This window comes from Nycticebus coucang, chromosome X (genome assembly GCF_027406575.1).
Source record: "Nycticebus coucang isolate mNycCou1 chromosome X, mNycCou1.pri, whole genome shotgun sequence".
NCBI lineage: Eukaryota > Metazoa > Chordata > Mammalia > Primates > Lorisidae > Nycticebus > Nycticebus coucang.
The window spans coordinates 75,245,588-75,263,717 of record NC_069804.1 but is presented as its reverse complement, the minus strand read 5'-3'; the positions used below and the strand labels follow the sequence as shown (position 1 = coordinate 75,263,717).

General features: G+C 39.3%; 2 protein-coding genes across 4 annotated transcripts in view; one reads left to right on the top strand and one right to left on the bottom strand.

Moving 5' to 3' along the window:
* OPHN1 (oligophrenin 1) overlaps positions 1-18,130 on the top strand; it is a 721,258-nt gene that overhangs the window by 394,629 nt on the left and 308,499 nt on the right. The window lies entirely within an intron of this gene.
* LOC128577664 (etoposide-induced protein 2.4 homolog) lies at positions 893-2,589 on the bottom strand. 2 transcript variants are annotated; one of them, XM_053579947.1, is made up of 2 exons: positions 1,756-2,589; positions 1,526-1,643 (listed from the first exon to the last, which is right to left on the bottom strand). In XM_053579947.1, exons 1-2 carry the CDS (start codon positions 2,424-2,426, stop codon positions 1,526-1,528), a joined length of 789 nt encoding a protein of 262 aa, XP_053435922.1. In that variant the 5' UTR covers positions 2,427-2,589. The 2 variants fall into 2 exon arrangements, with proteins under 2 accessions (XP_053435921.1, XP_053435922.1); XM_053579946.1 differs by having other exon boundaries at positions 893-2,589.

Genomic DNA, 18,130 nt, shown 5'->3' with positions numbered 1-18,130 from the left:
CAGCATTTGTACTAATCTAGATGGAGGTGGAACACATTATTCTAGTGAAGCACCACAGGAATGGAGAAGTATGAACCTCTGTACTTAATTTTGATATGAGGACAATGACAATTAATTACATGGTGGGGCATGGGAGAAGGGGAGAGCAGACAGAAGGAGGGAAGGGGTGAGGGAAAGGAAAAAAAGAAAAAAAAAGAAAATAGTGACTAATTTTCACATAAATTTGTTTTAATTTTGAACAAAGTATATTACTTAAACATTAATTTTTTAACTCAACTTGTTAAAATGTTTTTTAGGATATTGTATCCTCATTTATAAGTGACGTATGTTTGTAATTTCCCCTTTATAATAATATATTTTCCCCAATTTTAATATCAGTTGTACCCAGATCTAGTAAAATGATTGTGAAGTATTTCTTCTTTTTCTATTGTCTGTAAGATTTGGCATGATATGTTTTTTTTTTTTTTTTTTTTTGTGGGAAACCAGCTCACGTTTAATTGTGAAATTTTAAAATTGTACAAGTATTTTGACGTTAGCCCCATATTTAGTCTCTCATGACAGGAATACCAACCAATCACAGGATGCCATGGGTTTAGTAAGTTTACCCCTTCAGTTCCTATTTGCAGCCCCCGATATTCCTCTGCAATACCAGACAGACCCGGCAGTGGCCAACCATAAATTTCTGTTCCCCCAGAGTTTAAAAGTTCAGGTCTCTGAGTATTGTGTTGCAGTGGCATTTGCCAAAATTGGTACCTCCCCAAACTGAGGGGCTATAATGTACCAGTGAAATAAGCTTTTTCCCCTTCATGGGGAAGAAAAAAAATCACTCCAAAACCTATAGGGTCGGGCTGTGAGGTCTTTCCTCCTGTCCCATCTCTTCATCTCTTCAGGCTCTTTTTTTCTTTTTCTTTCTTTTTTTTTTTTTTTTGCAGTAGAGCAAGAGAGACCAAATCCTAACCTGAGTTACAAGAAACAAGACAGTGATGGCTAAAGCAGGAGTGACCAGGAGCAACTGAGATCCTCCTTTACCTCCCACATCCAATGTATGTGCTTCACAGAAAAACAACAAAAATAACAAATCCACAAAATACAACAGCTAGAATTACAAAACCCATTCATCCAAGGGTGGTGGAAGGCAGGAAAGGAGGAGGGTAAATAGCACAGGGACAAAACAAAATCCAGGCACAGCACAGGGGATGGCAAAGGCTAGAAAATAGCTGCAGAAAAACCTGTGGTCCTTTCAGACTCAGGTGGTGGTAAGAATCCACACATTGATGTCAGGAAGATTCTGCCTCATGTGCACCAGAGACAAACCTTCCAATTCCTCAGAGAGAAGTGAATATGCAGAAGGCCCTTGGCAGCCTCCCTCCCCTCCCACCCACCCCCTTTGGGTGACAGGGAGCTCAGTGGCCTGCAGCAGCTTTCGGTTTGGCAGGAGATGGATGTGGCGAAGGGAACGTCTCTGCAGAGGTTGAGCTGCTCAGGGCAGACTGCAGGTACACTGTCTTGTGGAAGAGTCGGTTACTTAAGAAGACCACCAAGGAGAAGAGTTGCAACTGGAAGAGGTATGCTTTTCCAGGGGTCTTTGCCTCATTGGCGCTGATAATGAATAAAGGAAAGAGGATGGAGAAAAGGCAGCCACTGATAATGTATGAGGACTGCATTGCCGTGAGAAAAGCCAACGGCAAACCAAAGCCAAAGTAGTAAGGCCAGTTCCTTTCTATGTTTGACAACCGTTGGTGCATTTCAATTCCTTTATTGAACCAACGATATTCAAAGCAATATAGTGAGTACAGAAGGGACATATGAAGGAGACTAACCAGCTGACCAACAAGATGGTTAGGGAAGAGGCTCACGAACATTCCCTGGATAAGGAAAAGAGCCTGCAACAAAAGGTTGAAAAGCATGTCAGCAATTATTTTACTGACACTGGGGAATGGATGAGGTCTCCTCCCTGATACCTCAAATGCCAGGTCAGCTGTATCCTGAAACCAAATGGCATTTACGACTTTGCTCAGCACAAACAGGGGAAGCACCCAGAGAGTGCTGAAAATTAACGTGAGGAAGAATTCCAGCCAGGACCAAAAAACTCCATGCAGTGATGGATCACCGATAATTAGGGCTGTTACATACTGAAGCCCAGGAATAAACATTCGATAAAATAAGAGGTGACTACACCAGAATACTCCACCATTCCAAGCACAACACTGGAAAATTCTACTAACAATACGTGGCTCACTCTCTTGCTTCCGCTCCGTGCTCTGGGCTCTCCTCTGTGCCAGGACACTGCTTGCCCTTCTTCGGCGCTGCTCCTCTCTCTTTTGCTGGATTCGAGCATCTAACTTTGAGATGGTGCAAATACCCCATATGGAGTCTTTGATTCCCCTGGCCAGGTCCTGGAGAAATGTTTTGACACTGTCAGCCATCTCTTCACCACCCAAACTATCGACTACACAGAGGAGAGAGAAGCACCCCAAAATCTCTCATCATGTAGGACCGGCAGCTCCGCTGCCGCTGCTCCCGCCCGGCCCCTGGCCCTCCGCTGGGCCGCTCGGCTCCTCCGCGCCCTGCCGCCCGCTCCACCCGGGCGCTCCCCCATGATCTGTTTTTTGAAATTATCTTTTCCTTTTAGTTATAAATATTAGTTGTCTATTTTTTTAGACTTAAAAAATAATTTTACTGATGACTCTGTACTGAATCTCAGAGTCAAAGCATTCTATAATAGACATACTCTTATTTGACAATGTGAATGTTACTTTCTTTGCATTATTATTATTATTATTGCTTGATATTTCAATGTAGCAATTGTATGATTCCTTTTCTGTATGTATTTATGTTCGTTCATTCTTTACAAGGTTTTTGTTTCTAGTCCTTACCTTAAACATTGTTATTGTTATTAAATTTTAAGTCTTTTTAATTTTGTGAAGGCAAAAGTATGGAAACCTAATTACCACATGTATATGTAAAAATAAAAATAAAAAAAAGAAAATTATGAAATCCTATAAAAGGAAATAGCAGATGATTTTCTTTTATTATTCAATCATAGCTGTGTACATGAATGCAATCATGGGACACCATACACTGCTTTTATAGACCATTCGACACATTTTCATCACACTGGTTAACATAGCCTTCCTGGCATTTTCTTAGTAATTGTGTTAAGACATTTATATTCTACATTTACTAAGTTTCACATGTACCCTTGTAAGATGCACTGCAGGTGTGATCCCACCAATCACACTCCCTCCGTGCATCCTCCTCCCTCCCTCCCTCCCCTCCATCCCCTCCACATAATCTTAGGTTATAACTGGTTTATAGCTTTTTTCTTTAAGGCTGCATAATATTCCATGGTGTACATATACCACAATTTATTAATGCATTTGTGGATCGATGGGCACTTGGGCTTTTCCCATGACTTAGGAATTATGAATCGGGCTGCAATAAACATTCTGGTACAAATATCTTTGTTATAATGTGATTTTTGGTCTTCTGGGTATATACCTAGTAGAGAAATTATAGGATTGAATGGCAGATCTGTTTTTAGATCTCTTAAGTGTTCTCCAAACATCTTTCCAAAAGGAATGTATTCATTTGCATTCCCACCAGCAGTGTAGAAGTGTTCCCTTTTCTCCACATTCACGCCAACATCTCTGGTCTTGGGATTTTGTGATATGGGCTAATCTTACTGGAGTTAGATGATATCTCAGAGTAGTTTTGATTTGCATGTCTCTGATGATTAAAGATGATGAGCATTTTTTCATATGTCTGTAGGCCATGCGCCTGTCTTCTTCAGAGAAGTTCCTCTTCAAGTTCCTTGCCCATTCTGAGATGGGATCACTTGTTCATTTCTTGCTTATACGTTTGAGTTCTCTGTGGATTCTGGTTATTAATCCTTTGTCGGAGACATAACCTGCAAATATCTCCTCCCATTCTGAAGGCTGTCTGCTTGCTTTACTTACTGTGTTCTTGGCTGTGCAGAAGCTTTTTCGTTTGATTAGTTCCCATTAGTGTATTTTTGAAGCTGCTTCAATTGCCCTGGGAGTCCTCCTCATAAAATACTCATCCAGACCAGTTTCTTCAAGAGTTTTCCCTGCACTCTCTTATAGTATGCTTATAGTTTCATGTCTTAAGTTTAAATCTTTAATCCAGTGAGAGTATCTTAGTTAATGGTTAAAGGTGTGGTCCAGTTTTAGCCTTTTACAGGTTGCCAGCCAGTTCACCCAGCACCATTTGTTAAATAGGGAATCGTTTCCCCACTGAATGTTTTTATTTGGCTTGTCAAAGATCAAATAACGGTAAGTAGCTGGTTTCATATGTTGGTTCTCTACTCTGTTCCATACATCTGCCTCTCTGTTTTTCTGCCAGTACCATTCTGTTTTGATCACTATCTATTTATAGTATAATCTGAGGTCCAGTAGCGTGATTCCTCCTGCTTTGTTTTTATTTCTGAATAATGTCTTGGCTGTTGAAGGTTTTTCTGATTCCATATAAAATGAAGTATTATTTTTTCAAGATCTTTAAGTATGACAGTGGAGCTGTAATTGGGATTGCATTAAAATTGTATATTGCTTTGGGTAGTATGGGCATTTTAACAATTTTGATTCTTCTCAGCCATGAGCATGGTATGTTTTTCCATTTCTTAACCTTTTCAGCTATTTCTTTTCTTAGAGTTTCATGGTTCTGTTTATAGAGATCTTTCACATTCTTTGTTAGATAAACTCCCAAATATTACATCTTCTTTGGCACTACTGTGAATGGAATAGAGTCATTAACTGTTTTTTCAGCTTGACTATTGTTGGCATATTTAAAGCCTACTGATTTATAAATGTTGATTTTGTAACCTGAGATGCTGCTGTATTCCTTGATCACTTCTGAGAGTTTTGTAGTAGAATCCCTGGTGTTTTCCAGATATACAATCATATCATCTGTGAAGAGCGAAAGTTTGATCTATTCTGACCCTATATGGATAACCTTGATTGCCTTTTCTTCCCTAATTGTGATGGCTAAAACTTCCATTACAATGTTAAAAAGCAGTGGAGACAATGGGCAGCCTTGTGTGGTTCCTGATCTGAGTGGAAATGATTTCAATTTAGCTCCATTCAATATGATATTGGCTGTGGGTTTGCTGTAGATGGCCTCTATCAGTTTAAGAAATGTCCCTTCTATACCAATTTTCTTAAGTGTTCTGATCATGGGATGCTGGATATTCTCAAAAGCTTTTTTTCTGCATCAATTGAGAGAATCATATGGTTTTGTTTTTTAATTTATGTGCTGAATAGATTTACGGATATTCAACCAGCCTTGAGACCCTAGGATAAAACCGACTTGGTCATGATGTATAATTTGTTTGATGTGTTTCTGTATTCTGTTTGTTAGGATCTTGTTGAATATTTTTGCATCTATATTCATTAGTTATATTGGTCTATAATTTTCTTTTCTTGTTGGGTCTTTTTTCTGGTTTGGGGATCAGGGTGATGTTTGTTTCATAGAACGTTTGGGTAGTCTTTCTTCTTTTTTTACGTTTTGGAACAGGTTGAGTAATATAGGTACTAGTTCCTCTTTAAAGTTTGGTAGAATTCTGACGTGAAGCCATCTGGTCCCGGGCTTTTCTTTTTAGGGAGATTTTGTATGGTTGATGCTAGTTCAGAATGTGATATTGGCCTGTTCGACATTTCCACTTCATTCTGGCTAAGTCTTGGAAGGTGACATGCTTTCAAATATTGATCAATTTCCTTGAGATTTTCATATTTCTGAGAATAAAGTTTCTTGTAATATTCATTAAGGATTTTTTGAATTTTTAGGAAGCCTGCTGTTATTTCATCTTTGTCATTTCTGATTGATGAAATTAGATATTTTACTCTTTTTTTCCTGGTTAGGTTAGCCAAAGGTTTATCTATTTTATTGAACTTTTCAAAAAACCGTCTTTTTGATTTATTGATCTGTAGTGTAATTCTTTTGTTCACAATTTCTTTTAATTCTGCTCTAATGTAGGTTATTTATTTTCTTCTACTGGGTTTAGGGTTGGAATGTTCTTCCTTTTCCCGTTGCTTGAGATGTCCCATTAAGCTGTTAACTTCCTCTCTTTTCATTCTCTTGAGGAAGGCTTGCAGTGCTATAAATTTCCCTCTTTGGACTGCCTTTGTGCTATCCCAGAGGTTCTGATAATTTATGTCTTTATTGTCGTTTTGTTGCAAAATTTTGCCAATATTCTTGTTTATGTCATCTATGACACAATTATCATTCAGCACAAGGTTATTTAACTTCCATGTTTTTGTATGAGTATGCAGATTCCTGTTCTTGATTTCAAATTTTATTCCATGGTTGTCTGAGAAGATGCGAGGAATAATTTATATTCCTTTAAATTTACTGATGTTAGACTTGTGACCTAAGATGTGATTGATTTTGGAGTATGTTCCATGGGCTGATGAGAAGTATGTGTATTCAGTTTTGTTGGGATGAAATGTTCTGTAGATGTCTGCTAAATCCAAATGTTGGATTGTTAGGTTTGAATCTAAAATTTCTTTGCTCAGCTTCTTATTGGAGGATCTATCCAACACTGTCAAAGGAGTGTTAAAATCTCTGTCTGTTATGGAGCTGGTGGAACTCAAGTTGCTCATGTCTGTTAGAGTTTATCTTATAAATTGAGATGCATTCTGATTGGGTGCATAAATATTAATAATTGAAATGTCATCATATTGAGTATTACCCTTAACAAATACGAAGTGACCACTTTTTTCCTTCCTTACTTTTGTTGGTTTAAAGCCTATTGTATCTGGAAATAGAATTGCAATACCTGTTTTTTTCTGAATACCATTTGTCTGAAATATGGACGATCATCCTTTCACCCTGAGTCTATATTTATCTTTAAAGGTAAGATGTGATTCTTGTATGCGGCAAATATCTGGCCTGAGTTTTTGTATCCAGTCAGCCAACCTGTGCCTCTTTGGAGAACATTTTGAGTTGGTCACATTAATGGAGAATATTGATAAGCCTGGTAAAATTTTGGGTATCAAGTTTTTCGAAAGTCCAGTGGACATTTTTCATCCTTTCACCACTGTGGAATTTAGAGTTTGATCAAAGGTTTCTGAGTGAGTTTACTTTTGTGGTAGAGGATTGGGGCGGTCATTATGGAGGATAGGTCTGAGAATATCCTGAAGAGCTGGTTTGGTTATGGCAAATTTCTTCAACATATGAATGTCATTAAAGTATTTAATTTCTCCATCCTAAATGAAACTCTGTTTAGCTGGATACAGTATCTGGGATTGAAAGTTATTTTGCTTTAGGAGATTAAAAGTTGATGACCACCGTTTTCTGGCTTGAAAAGTTTCAGCAGAGAGATCTGCTGTCATTCTAATAATCTTCCCTTTGTAGATAATGGATTTCTTATGTCTGGCTGCTTTCAGAATTTTCTCCTTCATGTTAAGTTTAGTGATGTTAATTATGATATGCCTGGGGGATGTTTTACTTGGGTTGAGTCATGCTGGCATTCTGTAACTGTCTGCTATCTGAATTTCACAATCTCTTGGCATGTCTGGAAAATTGTGTTTCATAATTTTATGGAGAAGAGCCTCTGTGCCTTGTGACACTACTTCTTCACTTTCAGGGATTCCAATGAGGCAGATATTAGCCTTCTTCGAATTATCCCAGATCTCTCTGAGAGAATGATCCATGTTTGCTCTCCATTTCTTTTCCTCTTTGAGAGTTTGAGAGCGTTCTAAAGCTCTATCTTCAATGTCAGAAATCCTTTCTTCTTCTTGCTCCACTCTCTTACTGAGGGATTCTACTGTATTTTTCATATTTTTGAGGGTTGAAAATTATTGCTTTAGTGCATCAAAGTCTTTGGTGGTTTTGTCTTTAAATTCGTGAATTCTTGAGACAAATTTTGAATATCTCCTCGAATTTCTAATTTCGACTTTTGAATTGCTTGTTGAATTTCTAATTCCAAATTTTCCTCCATTCTATTAATCTTGTTTGCAATCCAAATTCTGAATTCAATTTCTGACATCTCAGCCAGCTGTTTATGAATGGGATCTTCAGTTACATCTGCCGTATCTTTCCTTGGTGGGGGAGGGTTGATCTATTCTGGGTATTCATGTTACCAGAGTTTTTCCACTGATTCTGCCCTGTGATTATTTTACACCGTTTGACTTTTCCCCTGGAGCTTTGCCGAGGACCTGTACAGTGTTATGGCCCAGGAAACTGGGGACCTGTTTGGTGTGATGGGACTAAATGTCTCTGTCTTGTGTTCAGGTGGTCTCCTTCCTACCCTAGTGAAACAGTTGCTCTGGGCTGAAGTCTCAGCTGTGGAGAAATACCAGCGATTAAGTCACCCTGCCACCCACAGGCAACAATTGGAAAAGGAAAATCAAACCTTCATACAACCACACACCCAGGGCACCACTTGGATATTCCTCGGGTGATTGTCTCGGTTCAAAGGGTTTAAATCAAGTGTCTCAGTCAGCAGCTGTCTCAGGTGGGAGAGTTTAAAAGGTCTCTGGCAACTACATCAGAGGGGTCTGCTGACAACTCAAATATGACTTGCTCCAGTGCTTTGTGAAGTCAGGTGGACCCACCAAGGAAATAGATTAGTCTAGGATGTTTGATGCCTCCTTCCCCACCTTGTACCTCTGTCACACCCAGTCACTGATAATCCTGCAGGGCTGTGACCCAGTTTCCTCCAATGAGCAGATACGCCAGGGGTTTGTACCTGCCTGAATCACAAGGTGATCTATTTTTGCTCAGCCCGTCTGCTGTTCTCTGCCTCTATCCAGCAGCGGTAGGTGAGGCCTGACAACCTTGGGAGGCTGGGGCTATTCACTCACTTCCTGCCCCGCCCTTGATTGATGTTACTGACAGAACAGAATAACTTTGCAGGAATTTGTTTCTGTCCCTGTTAAATTCCCCTGCAGAAGAGAAGCTGTTTTAGTTCCCAGAACCTGTGCCTCAGGCTCTGTCTGTGGTGCTGTATGGTCTCAGTTGTAGTTTGTATTTGCAGCACGGTTACCTGTCAGTTCCAGCCTCTGCCTGCCGTCCTTTGTTTAAGCTGATTGTCCCGTGGGGGCTGGTTGTGTCTTAGGCTCAGTAAAGCTGTCCTCTGGGTCAGCCCAGCCCTGGGAATCTCCCATCTCTTCATGTGTGTTTCCTTATCCCTGTGCTCCACCCAGGTCAGTACTGCCTCAGGAAAATCCTTTACTCTCAGGGTCTGTGTTTTTGTCCCAGATATGTTCTGCAGTTGTTGCCACCTGAGAAGATGCCCGGCCTCCTCAAGTTGCCCAGAGAGACGGGGCTGTGACTTTGGATTATCCGGGGGTGACCCCTATTGTTGCCAAAAACGGCTGCTACTCTGCACCTCGGGGCACCGCCACTCTGTCATGGTTCCCTCTCAGCCGACTGTCCTCTCCTCAGTCCTGTGCTGCAGAATCAGCCCTGACCAGCTGCAGTCCGGGCCCTGTCCACACCCCTCGAGAAATCACCCAAGAGTCTGGACTCCTGGGGGACAGGCCTCCAGACTTCAGAATAAGAGTGTAGGGGAGTGCTAGGAGCTCAGAATTGCAGGTAGAGAATATATACAGTTTTACACAGTTTTATGCCTGGCAGGAGAGTGCCATGGCACCCTAGTATGGGAGGTAGGTCCAGTTTTTAGAGGGTCTCTCCCATGGAGTATATTGGGAGGACTTTGAACTCTGCTCGTTTGTTTTTTGGGTACTCCAAGCCATTCTTATGGGGGACATCCACTTGGTGATGGATTCTGTACCTTTTGTTTGTATCCTTGGGGTTGCAGCTCACCTCAGCAGGGTTTATGTGCATTCTTCAACCTTCTCTCTTCGTGCATCTCTAATCCACCAGGTTACTTGCTAAATTTCTGTCTTTTAACTCTCCTTCTGGACCTGAGCCACTGTGGAAAGCTGGCTTCAGTCAGCCATCTTGTCTCCCAGTGCAATAGCAAAGGATATTAACAAACGGAAGAACATACCATGCTCATGGCTGGGAAGAATCAACATTGTTAAAATGTCTATACTTCACAAAGTGATCTACCAATTCAACACCATCCCTATTAAAATACCAACATCATACTTTTAAGACTTGGAACAAATGATTCTGCGTTTTGTATGGAACCAGAAAATACCCTGTATAGCTACAGCATTTCTTTGTAATAAAACCAAAGCCAGAGGCATTAGCATACCAAATTTTAGGCTGTACTACAAAGGCATAGTGGTCAGGACAGCATGGTAGTGGCGCAAAAATAGAGACATAGACATTTGGAATCGAATAGAAAACCAGGAAATGAAACTAATATCTTACAACCACCTAATCTTCAATAAAACAGACAAGATCATACCTTGGGGGAAAGACTCCCTATTCAATAAATGGTGCTTGGAAATCTGGATATCCACATGTAAAAGACTGAAGCTGGACCCACACCTTTCTCCACTCACAAAAATTGATTCAAGATGGATAAAGGACATAAATTTAAGGCATGTAACAATAAAAATCCTCAAAGACTGCATAGGAAAAACAGTGGAAAATATCGGCCTGGGGAAAGACTTCATGAAGAAGACTGCTGTGGCAATTGCAACAACAACAAAAATAAACAAATAATATTAATTAAACTGAAAAGCTTCTGTACAGTTAAGGAGACAACAACAAAAGCAAATAGATAATCTACACAATGGGAAAGTGTATTTGCATATTTAAGATCTATAGAGAACTGAAATTAATCCACGTGAAAAAAACGAACAATCACACATATCAATGGGCAAGAGGCATGAATAGATTCTCTCTAAAGAAGACAGAAGAATGGCTAACAAACATGAAAAAATCCTCATCATCCCTAATTATTAGAGAAATGCAACTCAAAACCACCCTGAGATACCATCTAACCCCAGCGAGAATGGCCCACATCACAAAAATCTCAAATCCAAACATGGTGGCGCGGATGTGGAGAGAAGGTAACACTTTTACACTGCTGGTGGGACTTCAAACTAATACAACCTTTTTGGAAGGAAGTATGGAGAACCCTCAAAGAACTCAAGCTAGATCTCCCATTTCATCCTGCAATCCCAGTACTAGGCATCTACTCAAAAGGAAAAAAATCCTTTAACATAAGGACACTTTCTCTAAAGTGTTTATTGCAGCTCAATTTACAATCGCCAAAATATGGAAACAGCTTAATGCCCACCAACCCAGGAATGGATTAACAAGCTGTGGTATATGTACACCATGGAATACTATTCAGCCTTTAAAAGAGATGGAGACTTTGTATTAACCTGGATGGAAGTGGAACACATTATTCTTAGTAAATCATCACAAGAATCAAGAAGCATGAATCCTATGTACTCAATTTGGATGTAAGGACAATTAATGTCAATTAATGTTATGGTGGGGGTGGGGGAAGTGGAGAGCAGAGAGAGAAAGAAGGAGGGAGGTGTGGGTAAAAGAAATAGCGGAGAGTTGAAAGGAGGAGGTGTGGGGTCTTGGTGTGTGCCACAGCTTTTGTGGGTAAGACACGATTGTAAGAGGGACTTTACCTAACAAATGCAATCAGTGTAACCTGGTTTCTTGTACCCTCAATGAATCCTCAACAATAAAAAAAAAATGAGGGGAATCTGGTACATACTTTATTTTACGAGTACTTCTAAAGTTGTATGAATAAGATAAAGAAAGAGTGGAATGTAGATAGGCCCCTAGATTGCAATTCTGGAAGTAAAAGTATCTATTTCTTTTCTTTTTCCTTTTTCTGTTTTTTTGAGAGAGTCTCACTTTGTCTCCCTCGGTAGTGCAATGGCATCATAGCTCATGATGACCTGAAACTCCTTGAGCAATCCTCTTGGCTCAGCATCCTGAGTAGCTGGGACTATAGGCACCTGCCACAGTGTATGGGTAGTTTTTCTATTTTTAGTAGAGACTGGGTCGTGCTGTTGCTCAGTATGGTCTCAAACACCTTAGCTGAAGCAGTCCACCTGCCTCTGCCTCCCAGAGTGCTAGGATTACAGGTCTGAGCCACTGAACACAGCCTAAAGGGATATATTTCTAATTTTATGTATTTCTAAGCTAATATCTATCCAGACGACTTTATTAATAGAACGTTTTTTATACTTGCCTTTGTTTTAACCAAAGCATATATTTAAAAATTCTGTTTTTTACAAAAGATGTAAAGTCTACATCGTTCTTCATGGCTGAATATTATTCCATGGTATACATATACTATAGTTTATTTATCCATTTGTGAGTTGATGTGCACTTACCTAGAACAATTTGCAGAACATCCTTCTATGTAAAGTAGTACAAGAAGGGAGAAGCAAGCATCCAATGCACTACTAACATGAAACCAGTAGATTGACAATTACATGCCAACATGAGAGAAAAATACAATTAAATTCAAGTGGGGTCAGGGGGGAGAAGGGAGAGTTGAGGAAGGAGAAGGAGAGTTGAGGAGGGAGGCCATTTGGTAAGCTCTCACCTAACAGACACAAAATAGGGGTATTTGGCACATCTCTTGACTGATTTTACCTAACAAATGTGAAAAATGTAACCTGATTGTTTATACCCTTATATTAAACTGAAATTTAAAAAAATTCAGTTTTATAACTATGTTGTCAGTCATACCAGAAACAGCAGTCCTTGGAGAGGTCAATCTTTAAAATCTAGACATTGTCTGAAAAATCTCCCTAGGAAACTGGATTCTGCTCACAGGAGGATACATGCTGCCCAACAGCACATTGAGAGGTTTGTTTTTCTTTTTTGCTTATTTATTTGTGTAGCATCTGTGTGTAAGATAAAATGCACTTAGCTGCTTCTTACATTGTTTGAAAATCAGGAAGCAGTTAGCATTATTATGTTTAACCCACAGATGAATTTTATAGCCAAAGGAAACTTTTTGTATCTTGTTTTCCAAAGCATGTGCTTTTCTCTCCACGATTGTGTCAAGAAAGGTATAGATTGAATCATCATCATTTGCTATACTTATCAAATACTCAATATGTGTTATGTATTTTTTTGAGACAGAGTCTTACTCTGTTGCCCCATGCTTGAGTCCCGGGGCATCATTGCTCACAGCAACCTCAAACTCCTGGGCTCAAGTGATCCTCTTGCTTCAGCCTCCCAAGTAGCTGGGATTACAGGCACTCACCACAACGCCTGGCTAGTTTTTCTCTTTTAGTATATACAGCTTGTTACTCTTGCTCAGGCTGGTCTCTGAATTCCTGCACTCAAGGGATCCTTCCCGCTTGGTTTCCCAGTGTGCTAGGATTATAGGCATGAGCCACTATGCCTGGCCAGTAATGTATTTTCTATGCATCATCTCTTTTGAGTCATATTATTATCTTGTTACATCGTTATCTTCATTTGCAAAGGAGGAAATAGGGAAATAAGTACTTTAAGTAAGCTGGTGTTTGAGTTCAAAGGAAAATCTCACATTGGGAGATAATGTGTAATGTTTGGTAGATGAGGTTGTTTGCTAATATGTATGACAATTTGATTTGGTCTCTAATGTTTAGTCCTTTGAGAAATTTATCATAGCCAATAGATGTTTTCTTGAGAGCTCTGACAAACTTTGTATATTGGTTTGCTACCACAAGTAAAACACAGGAAAGCATTCCCTAAAGCAGTGGCATAGAGCAATAAGCATTTATTTCTAGCTCATATATCTTGGTCTGGGGTAGCTTCGTTGAACTCAATATTTGTTGGAGCTTTGCTCAGTTTGTAGCTCTCTTAAGGGCTGTTCCTTCTGTCTCTACTTTTCATGGATCAGTGGTCTTCCTGAAGCAAATCCTTCTTACCACAATGACAAAATTTATGGTGGGTAAACAGAGAACATGTGAGATTTTAAAAGTGAGGCTCAGGCTCAGCACCTGTGGCTCAAGTGGCTAAGGTGCCAGCCACATACACCTGAGCTGGTGGGTTCGAATCCAGCCCATGCCCATCAAACAACAATGACAGCTGCAACCAAAAAATAGCCGAGCGTTGTGGTGGCACCTGTAGTCCCAGCTACTTGAGAGGCGGAGGCAGGAGAATTGCTTGAGCCCAGGAGTTGGAGGTTGTTGTGAGCTGTGATTTCACAGCTCTACCCAGGGCGACAGCTTGAGGCTCTGTCTAAATAAATAAATAAATAAATAAAAACGAGGCTCAAAGTTTACCAACCATCACTTCTTTAAAAATTGGCCAAAATAGAGTCGTATGGCCAAGCCTGACCTTAGTAAGAAAATGAAATAAATTCTACCTCTATGGGGAAGAACTGTGATGTCACCTAGCAGAAAACTTTGACATAGGGAATTGAAGATATTTGAAAATAATTCAGTTTACTGTGTCCTGGCTTGAAAATTTCTGGTGATAAGGAAGCAGGAGGCAAAAGCTTTATCTTTATCAAAATACATTTTCTAGATGTGTAGTGAGGAGAGTGTTGTGCTATCTGATTTTGCCTTGAGCAAATCATTTTCCCTCACTGTATCTTAACATTTTGGGTCTTTGAGAGTGCTCCATTTGATATTTTTATTACCTACATAAGGATGCTAGAGAAAAATGGATATAGTGATTAGCTTATGTTCAAATAGGTAGGTGGAATAAGAATTAAGACTAGAACCTATCATTCTATTTCTATTCCTGTCTTGATCACTACAGAAGTAGAGCAAATTATTGGGTGGTATTGGTAGAGATTTTATCCGAGTTCCTTTCCTCTATTTTAGTTCGATTCCATTTTCTACATTGTCATGTTTATCCCTTTTCCATTTCTTCCAAGGACTACACAGTGGGAAGTAGGCTAAAATTATACTGTGAAGGGTTCATGTTCAAGCTGAGGAAGTACTTTCTGTATGTCACAGTATTTATTTTTATTTTATGTATTTATTTTGAGGCAGAGTCTTACTGTGTTGCCCTGGCCGGAGTACCATAGCCTCAGCTTAGCTCACTGCAACCTCAAACTCCTCATCTAAAGCATTCCTCCTGTATCAGCCTCCTGAGTAGTGTGGACTACAGTTGCCCACCACCATGCCTGGCCAATCTTCATATTTTTTAGTGGAGATGGGGGTTTCACACTTGTTCAGGCTAGGCTCAAACTTTTGAGCTCAAGAAATTCTCTTACTTCAGCTTCTCAGAGTGCTAGGATTTTCAGACATGAGCCACCTCGCCCAGCCATGTAATAGTATTTAAATATTTTATTTTGCTAAGGAAAATGGTAGCACTGCTACTCCCAAAGATCTTTCATAGTGCCATCTGTTGCTGTGTGGTATGTTAAGTGGAGTTCTTCTTGACAGCTGCACAGTGGGCTAGATATGACTCATGATCTCTTCTAACTTTAGGGCATTATAAACTTATATGTACATTTGTTTATTTTTCAAATATTCATATTGTGTTGATATAGTGCCAAGAATTCTTTAAAGTATACTACAGATGTAATTCATGCAATCTTCAAATATCCATGAGGTGAAGACTCTTTATGTATTCATCTTTAACACATAATAATAAACAAATTAAAAAGCCAAACATGGACAAAGAATAATAACAATAAAAACCTAAGGCTTAAGGAGAGTAGTTAACCCTACACTGGAAGGAGTGCAATTGGTGCTTGAACCCAGGTAGTCTGATTCTAGATTCCATGCCCTTAACCATTGTACCATGTAGTCATGCAGGCAGTAACACCATCCACAGGATCAATAGTGACCAGCCCAGCAGCTCCTTATTAGTTTTGTGACATGGAGTCAAGTACTTCATGTCCTTAAGCCTTGAAGGCATTGGTGATATAATGGCAAGCATACCTGCCTTCCATATCCTTGAGTCTCATTTTCAATTTTAAAATGTGGATAATAATTATGTCTATGTCACAGGTTGTCATGAGGATTAAATGAGATAGTTCATAAAAACAACATGCTTGGTACTGAAACATTAGTTCTGTTTCTGTGAACTACTTGTGTATATATACATATATATATATATATTTAAGTGTTATGAGGATTATAAACCTCAGCTTGATTGATTTGTCTATGTGATTTTTTTTTCTTGAGTCTTTAATACTATTTGGCATTGCCTTTTCTGTAACACAGGATTAGAGCAATGAGGCGATTTCCCTTGGGGCAGAGATTGAGAGCCAATGAATTCTTGTGTCTTGGCTTTCTGGGAAGCTGCTGAATGTGTCATCTACTTTTTCCTACACACAAACTTATGTTTAAAAAGTTCTAAATGTGAATTTTGTATATTGTTGAAGGTGAATTTTACATTGTAGTTTTAAGTTTTTCTCTTATGTTTGCTATTTCTTCTCATGGTCCCTCCAGCAAGAATTAAGTAAATATTTGCTGGAGTGTCTTTGTAAATGAAGTCCTTACTATATTGTTATATATGGCAATGTCCTTCCCCCAGAAGCATCATCCTCCCATTCAAAGAGTCATACACTCTCCACTCCAAGCTCACAGCCCTGCCTATGCTGTATGCTGGAATCGCCAGGGACTGTGCATGTGGGTGGAAGGTATTATATAAGCTCACATCCCCTTCCAAGTGGGAGGAGGAAGGACAACAGCTGTCAGCTCCACAGCTGGTCTTGACAGCCCAAATGTGATCCCAGCTTCATTTGGCCTGAGAAGGAGCCTGCTCAGTGCAGAGAGGGAAGATTTGCTGAACCAGAGCCAGTGTTTTAAACCTTTGGCAGTTTATGCTAACTTCCTCTAGCTAGGACAGACGTTCATTGGCTCTGGATGTCTGGACATGTTGTTCCCTTGGCATTTTGTGTGGTCCTCAATTGGTCCCTAGCCAGCTGTTCATCTGTAGGAGGTTCTTATGGAATTGTGCAATGTCTGTTACATTCAGACTGTGGGACACACAGTTGCTGTGGCCACAATATTCACTCGATTACATTAGACTAAAAATTAAAAAAATAAAATCCTCAAAAGTCAGATATAAGGTACAATAGTATCCATAGATAGTTTGTTCTTGATTTAACTCACGTCTGTTTGGGAAAAATGTTGCTACCACATTATAAAACCCTGAAAATTTATTTTTACAACTGAAAGAAATATTAGACTTCTGGGTCCATTTCTTGCCCTTGCTGGGTTATTTTAAGAATCTTAAAGCCTAGTTCCAATAGCCTTTTAAAAAATTTTGTACTTTTTTTTTAATCAGCAATAGCTTTCTTTTTTTTTTTTTTTTGCTGTATTCTCCTCAGCTATCCCTGTGACTTCATAGTTTTCCTTGATCATATTTATAGCTAGATCAGATAAAAGAATCAGTATGATTGGAGGACTGAATGTAGGCTTACAAAGCAAAATGAAAATTGTTATTCTTCTATTACCTTAATGCCTATGGTATTAGTGAAGTTTTTTTTTTTCTTTTTCTTTTTTTTTTTTTTTTTTGAGACAGAGTCTTACTATGTCGCCCTTGGTAGGGTGCTGTGGTGTCACAGCTCACCACAACCTCAAACTCTTGGGCTCAAGCGATTCTCTTGCCTCAGCCTCTCAAGTAGCTGGGACTACAGGCACCCGCCACAACTCCTGGCTATTTTTTGTTGCAGTTGTCATTGTTGGTTAGCTGGCCTGGGCCAGGTTCAAACCTGCCAACTTCGGTGTATGTGGCTGGCGCCATAACTACTGTGCTACGAGCACTGAGCCGGTGTTAGTGAGTTTTACAAAATATTTATGGGAGCATATTATTTTACTGATATAAATTTTTTTCCAGGAAATATCTATCCCAGATATTTAATAGTGCTATTGCAATATTGATCATAAAATGAAATAAGCAAAATATAAGAACAGCAGATAAAGGTCCATTTTACTTAGGAACATACATGTAGAAATCTTAACTATTAGTTCATTTAGTCCAATAAAAATAAAAATATATATCATACTAAATATATCATGATCAATTAGAGTTTATTCCAGGAATCCATAAAAAAATGTAGCCATGGAAATTAGTTTGTTTCATTTCATTATTGTAAAGGATAAAATATCATGTACTTAACTTAGTAAATCTAGGATTGAAGGGAAATTTCTTGATAATATTCTTATGACAAATAACCTGTAGGGGCCAAGTGCAGTGACTAATGTCTGTAATCCTAGAACGCTGGGAGGCCAAGGCAGGTGGATCTCAGGAACTCAGGAGTTTAAGAACAGCCTGAGCAAAAGTGAGACCTGGTCTCTATTAAAAATAGAAA